This window comes from Pteropus alecto, unplaced genomic scaffold (assembly GCF_000325575.1).
Source record: "Pteropus alecto unplaced genomic scaffold, ASM32557v1 scaffold146, whole genome shotgun sequence".
Lineage (NCBI taxonomy): Eukaryota > Metazoa > Chordata > Mammalia > Chiroptera > Pteropodidae > Pteropus > Pteropus alecto.
The window spans coordinates 17,693,448-17,701,015 of NW_006442107.1; the positions used below are offsets into that span (position 1 = coordinate 17,693,448).

Here is a 7,568-nt window from a genome sequence, read left to right on the forward strand (position 1 = left end):
TACAGCATTGTCTGAATTCAAAAATATACTTATCTGACATTTAAGTATAATCATGTCTGAATCAACCAGAAAGGCCTGGTGACAGAGGTACAGATTACTCTGTAATTTAAAGAATAAGAAGTGTTTGAAAGTGAGGAGATGTTGGGAATAACTAAAGAGGAAGAAAAGACTTATAGAATAAAAAAGGAGATGACAAAGTTTAAGGATTATTCAACTAATAGTAAATAAATTGATTTGAAATAGAAAAAATGATGTTTTAAAATAGAGTCAATCAAGGCTTTTCTGCACAAAAGTAGCATAATTTGAGAAGTGTGATGCTAAATCAGTGGAGTGTTCAAGGAGAAAGGAAGACATTAGGGCTAGGGAAGATAAAAGATTAGGATCTTTTGATAGTAAGCATGAGATTACTAGATGATGGTAATCGGGATACCAAAATAGGGTTGGATGAGAAATATTTTCAGTATACAAATGATGATTGTTTACTTCTCAGTAACAAAATAAAAAGTGGAATCAAAGTGATAGATACTATTGCTAGGGACAATAACTATATATCAAGTTTTTCTATATCTTATGATGAAGATGACTTTCTTATCAACTATTTCTCTCTTTCACTTTCTCCCACCATCATAGAAAATCATAGCCCATCTATGCTTCACATGTCTACATGTGGAACCCTATAATTGTTTTTTCATTCAGAAAATAGGTTCAGTCTCTTGTTAATCCTTGTATAGATAGTAAATTTGTATTTTATATCTGAGCGTGGAATGACTGAGCTTTACTTAATATTTATTCTTTGCCATTTGATGTTAGAGCTGATAGTAATTATCAGCCACTGCACCATATTGTACTTACATCTATTTACCTGTTCTCTATTAAGAATACTTCTCGAAAGATTTTGGAATTATTAATTTGTACCAGAACATAATTTTAGGTGTATTTTTATAAAATGTAACAAAATTTTATAGGGAATATATAAACTCATTTTTAGTACAATGAGATGACTTTAGTTTTGGCTCTGAGTTTATGTTAAAAGCATTTAGATGGGGTTAGGAGTTGGATGAAAAATTGGGCCTGGAAAAGTAAATCTGGAAATCATTGACATGGAGAAGGAGTTGATACTCTGTGGAAATAAACTTTGGGAAATGCACTTGTCGGCAGGTGGAGAGTAGAGAGAATGTGAACAGCACTGTGGGCTTGGCCTTCATTTTATTTTCAATTCTCTTCTTATTAACTTAGAAATATGATCTCTAAACATGTATTCATAATGACAAAATTATACTATCAAGGAGATTTGGAAATCAAGTTTTTAAAAAAAAAATTTGAAATAGAGATTTACTATAGCAGCAACCTAAGCCAAAAATATAGGTAGCAGTGCCACCAACTGGCTACTTTCAGTTCTCTTTTTCTGGTATTTTTTTCCCAAGGCAATGAGAAAATGAGTATGACTTTTATAGATATATCTCAAGTTCAGTAAATCATCTAAACTTGAAAATCTTCCAGTTTAGTTACTCTGCATATTAAATAAAAAAAAGTTAAATTGATAGAAAGATGGCACAAAGGAGCCTGATTTTAATGGTGATCTTGTCATGAACACAATGGTTTATAATTAGATCTAACACTGAGGTTCCCACTGTAACTCAGCTTCTCGCCTGTGGCCCAGAGGGTTGGTGTGAAGTTCCAGCATTAAGTTAACGTTAATCAATTTATCTTTTTCATTTTAAAACATTGTCTTTACTCCGTGTTCTTCTCTAGTGTCCTCCATATATATTTTTCTTTGAAACTGAACTTTTGGAAGGAAAGATTTTTATTCGATCTCTATGATATTACTTTCTGTTCACTCAGCAATACTTGAAATTCTTTTGACAAAGATCACCAGTGGCTACTTTTTTTACTTAAACCAATGGTGCTTACTTTATTTGAACCAGTGCTTATCTTACTTTGATTTTTTTCTACTTTGATTATTGACCTCCTTGCCATATTCCTTTTTTGCAGGGCTTCAGAGTCATGCCTCTTTGCTTCCATTATCTCAGTGGCTATTCCAGATCAATTCTGTCACAGCTCTAATTGCTTTATCCGCCCCTTAAAATGTGATGTTTCTTGTGGTTTTATTCTTAGCTTTCTTTTCTTTTAGTCCACAGTTTCCTCGGAGTGATGTTGTTTATTCATGGGGCTTGAACTACCACCTACATGGTAGCTGCTTTCCAAATTCTATCTCCAGAATATGTCTCTCACCTAAGCCTCAGATCCACATATTCATATACTCATTTTGGACATCACACAAGTATCTCAAGTTTACCACATCCAAAATTGAATTGCTCACCTTCCTCTCACCCACAAGCTCTTCCTTCTTCTCTATTTCGGTGTGAATTGTACCATCAATTTAGTTGCACAGCAGAACACATAGGAATTATTCCTGACCTTTCTCTTTGCTGCCTCATCCATCTAACCAACAAGAAGCTCTCTATGGAGTCCATTTACTTTTTCTAATCATAACTATTTCTACTCTGGCTTAGGTCCTTATCATTTTTCACCTAGAATAATCCAGTGACCTCTCTTGTTTCTATGACTCTAAACTCTTATTTGTCTTTCATATTACTGCCTAGAATGATTTAAAAAATACACTCCTCCCCTATTCTGAAAGCTCTTCTTTGAATCCTCATAATCTCAGGATAATCTACATGTATTAGCATGGCATGTAGGTCTTTTTGTCCTCTGACCTTTTACAACCTTTCCAGCTTCCTCTTTCTGAATTCTGCGTGGTAGCTATTCTCAATAGGTTGAAGTTGAGGACCCCTAAAGCATGCTTTGCCTCTAGACCATCTTGCAGATAGTGCATTCTTCCTCCCATTTGTTCTTTCATTTCTCAGTAGGAGTCCTTCAGCTCAATTTTCCAAGTCTGCTACAGTTGCCTTCTCAAGAGTTGCATTTTAATGCTCTTTTTTTTCTGTGCTCCTATAGCATTCCATGTTCACCTATGTATCAGAATAATCGCGTTTTAAAAATAATTGTCTATTTTTTTGCCTTACTGGAATTAGAGCTTCTTGGAGCCACTGATGGATCATGTCTATCTTTGCATCTCTAGACTGAACACATATTGGAAAATGATAAATGTTTGTTTAATGAATGAGTGAACAAGTGAATAAAAGGTTGAAATGTTCTTTATCCCTCATGTTCTTGTGACTTTACTTGAAATCCATTTTCTCCCAATATGAATTATTTTATTTTATTTTATTTCAGTGTTCTGGTAATGAGTTTATGACCCAGACAGTCAACAACTCTAGCCAAGGACTTTGTGGTACTATGGGATCAGGAGTCAAAAATGGAGGACAGGAAATCATTGAAATGGTCAAAGGAGGACACCAGACCTTGGAATCATGTCGCGGGCATCATCACACCCTGGATTCCTGCAGGGGAGGACATGTGGAGATGGACAACTCCAGATACACTTACTCAGAGTGGCATAATTTCACTCAGCCCCGTCTTCATGAAGTGAGTTTCCCTAAGTTATTTGACTGTACGATTTAAATGTCTAAGTGGAGAACAATGAGAAATTGAAATTAGCCTATATTTTTTAAGAAACTGCTTTTCCATATTCTACATTGCATCCTCTATCTTACTCTCATTATTTCTCCCTCTGTTCATTGATCATGTTACATTATTTAATAGAAAAAAGATTTTATTTCATGTGTCATATTCTCTTAATTTCTAAAAGTTCATGAAAATTGGAGGTTACATTTCATTTTTAGATGTGTGTTTACCTCACAAGCTTTTTTAATATAGGAGAATATGAAAAAAAATCTCATTCTTCAGAATCACAAAACTCCCCAAATCAAACCTTAATTTCTTTATATAAACAAAGCATCTATACACAGTTCTAGGATGAACATTAAATAATATGATCTATCTGAACTATTTTTAATCTAAAAAGCACCATGCAAATATAAAATGTTTTATTCAGAAGAAAGCAAGGATGTGAAAGAAAAGAGAGATTAAATAAGGGATTTTCAATCCCGACAGCACATCAAAATCCCATGGGAAACTTTTAAAAAATACTATTGCCTGTGCTCCACCTTGAAAGATGTTGATTGAATTGATTTGGCTTTAATTTTTTTTTTTTTTTAATGTAAAACTCCTCAGTTGATTCATGTGCAGCCCAGGTAGAGAACCACTGGATTAAATATTCCTTCTGGTACTGAGTTTTCACTTCTTTGATCAGAGGGTACCATTACTATTGTAACAAACACTGGACCAGAAGAAGCACTTAATGCTTTGACAGACTGCAAATGGGCAGTATTCTGTGACATGGCTCTAGCTTATCGTACGTCCATGGGATTTTTTTTCTCTTGAAATACAAGTATTAATCTTTTTTCTGTTTCTAGACAGTCAGTTTCATGTAATACCAGGTTGAGAAGGAGAGAAGCTTAAGAAGCACTCTTAGAGGAGTGTTCTTCAATGTACACATCAGGTAATGGGATGTGAGGCTAAAATGGTCGTGAAGGAAGGCACTTGATGATGTAAGACAAGGAAATAAGCTCAGGTTATAGAGGGAATGGGCAAACAAGTGAGGAAGGGAGGAGATACAGGAGTCTGATAAGTCAGCCAATGAGTATGTGACAGACAACAAGGGTAGATGTGGCCGAATGCTTGGCCTCTCCATTCCAAAGACCAGGTTTTTGCAATGTGAGTTATGTTACTTTTAATATCGCTGAATTTTTTTGTTCATCTCTACTTTGTCACGTTTTAGTTATCTTGGAAACTTGATTCTGAAGCCAATGTGGTAATTCTTACCTACTTTATAATGGCATGGAATAGCAATTTTAGTTAACATCTATTGTACATTTACTATGTGCTGAGCATCATGCAGGTATTTTTTATGTGCTATTATTTCATCATTTAATAATGATTCTGTGAGGTAGTCACTGTCTGCATTCCTAGTTTAGATGTGAGGAGAGGGAAATTTAGAGATGTTTAGTAACTTGCTCAAAGTAATACAGCTAGCTGGTAAAGCCAGAGCGACGACTCAAAATTAGGACCGTTTGACCATTCAAGCTCAAATTCTTAACCACTATGCATAATGTCACCATCTGTCAACTAGCCTGAGCTCTAGATATAAAATTTAGGGATAATCATTTAATGGTAATTTAAATGTACTTAAATATAACATTTGTATACAAAGTTTTTGTTTGTATGAATGACTAGAAATGTAATTTTTTTTTTTGGTATGACTTTTTGGAATGGTTGTGATATAGACCAATTATGTGCATTTTTTGTATGTAGGACTCCATTAGAGGACACACTGGTTAAAAATTAAACATAAAAGGTAAATAAAAAAATTAATTTTATGTTCATACATTTAAGTGTGTTTAAAACAATAATATAATCCTTTTTTTATTTTACAGAAATTGCATCTATGTAATCAGAATGAAGACCACATCCCATCTCAAGACTATATCCTTACATATAACTATGAAGGAAGAGGATCTCCAGCTGGTTCTGTAGGTTGCTGCAGTGAAAAACAGGAAGAAGATGGTCTTGACTTTTTAAATAATTTGGAAGCTAAATTTACTTCATTAGCAGAAACATGCACAAAGGGCTGATGGTACAGTGCTACAATTAGACATGCTTTTGTCAGACATTCTGCAGTTTTCCAAAAGTGATACTGTAAACATCAATTTCAGTTTCTAAATATGAATATGAATGTTTGTGAATTTTTCTAAATTTTAAATTATGTTAATTACCAATTTATATTTTCAAGACAATTCATTGCTTATCTTTTCCAAGAAGTTTAAATGTTAAAACAGATTTTGCCTTCTTTACTGATGAGTAAATAGACAACTAGCAAATCTCATGCTGTAGCGTTGCAATTAAAGTTTATAAAGGACCGGCCCTCTTTACAGATATTTTCCCAATATAAATATGTTAGGTAAATATTAGTCTAACAATAGCTAAGTTGTACTTAATTGAATATAGCAGAACAATTATCTGGGTTAGAAATTCTGTTTTTGTTCCAGATTTAGATTTAAGTGGAATAAGATTATATAAAATACAATAACAAATTATATTGGATTTTTTAGCTCTAAACAATCAGTAGTGCCTACTCAGTAGCCCTTAAGATTTCTAGAATTTTGTTTTCCTTCAGGTTAGCAAAAGATCTTGGAGAGCAGTATTATCTACTTACTCGATTGCCCTAATAAAATTCTCAAAAGTACATAGCCACAACTTTAAACTACACCAGGAAAGTTTAGACTAAAAGATTGTGTTGCTTTTATACTTTTGACAGTGTGTTCTGTGGTTTATAAAAAAGATTATTATGAGAAATATGTTTCCTTATTCTCAAGAAACAAAATTATATTTTCCATAGGGTTATTATCTGTATTTTAATGAAAAACACTAACAATCTTTTATTAAGATTATAATTCCAAGTTTTAATATTTTTTTTCTGAGATTCAGTACTACTATTGATAATTTGGCAGTAATGAAAATTATGCTGAGAAAAAGTTGCTTTTCTTTTCTTGAGTACTGTACTTTCATATTTTAGTTGCAAGTTTAGCATTTGTGGCTCTTATTTTCTTTAAATGGCAGCCACTTGCAATTAGAATTATTATCCTTATTAGAATTGTTATCCTTAGATGGATTGTGGTTATGCCTTATAGTCTGAAGAAACAGACTCCATCATAATTATAAGTAACAATAATGAATAAACATGCATTTTTGTTAACTGCCATTTTCAAAGAAAAATATTATTCCTTATTAAGGCAGATAAATATTACAAAATGCTGTAAAGAATTGAAATAATATAGAGAAACTTAACCCCTAGTTGCAATTTAATCTCTCTCAAAATGTTGCTTAAATTTACTACTTCTCAAATTTGTTTATGTGATAGAGGCCCAGGAAGGCTTGCAGAATACCCCAAGGCAAGGATGTTTAAACTTAAAATAATGAATACCTAAATTTATGGTAAATCTGTTATCACATTATTGTATAATCACTTCAAGTGATAGTTTAAGAAATAGATAAGAAATATTAGTTATCACTAGCTGAAGAAAATTTTGGAGGAAGAAAAACAATTAAGACTAAATTAGTTTAAAAATTTTGCAGCTATGAACTGGAACCTGTTTCATTCAGCTCCCTCTCCCTGCCACTCCCAAATTCTTTATTTGACTTTGGAGACAGAATTTATCGTGCTAGCCCATGAATTGGCAGTGTTCTATGAGAATATAGTTTGAACTGACTATATATATGTGTGTGTATACATGTATACATATTTAAAATGAAATGAAAAACCAAGGGGAAGGTGATAATTTAAAATGAAGCTGGGATGTGGTGTGTCCTACAATAGAAACCAAGAGTTTAAAAAAGAGAGTGCCTCTATGCTTAGTTCTTATGTGCTGCATGATAGTTAAGCATATTAGGAAATAGTTCATGTACATTTGTGTAATTTGTTTAAAACTGTATACAACTGATTAATCTTTTCTGTTTTCAGTGGAAAAGGAAGGGAAGCAGGTAGAACAGTAGATTTATTTTGCAGTATCTTTCTGCTTTCATAAATTAGGAGTAAACTGGTGAAT

General features: G+C 33.0%; 1 protein-coding gene across 2 annotated transcripts in view; it reads left to right on the plus strand.

Moving 5' to 3' along the window:
- Positions 1-6,440, plus strand: part of DSC3 (desmocollin 3) — a 44,508-nt gene extending 38,068 nt beyond the window's left edge. Inside the window, exons 15-17 of one of the 2 annotated variants that reach the window (XM_025038717.1) lie at positions 3,238-3,489; positions 5,278-5,320; positions 5,400-5,520. In XM_025038717.1, coding sequence (XP_024894485.1) covers positions 3,238-3,489; positions 5,278-5,304 — 279 coding nt within the window. In that variant the 3' untranslated portion in view covers positions 5,305-5,320; positions 5,400-5,520. Of the gene's footprint in view, positions 1-3,237; positions 3,490-5,277; positions 5,321-5,399 lie in introns of both variants that reach the window. The other variant, XM_006920010.2, reaches the window with a different exon arrangement.
- The last annotated feature ends 1,128 nt before the right edge of the window (positions 6,441-7,568 follow it).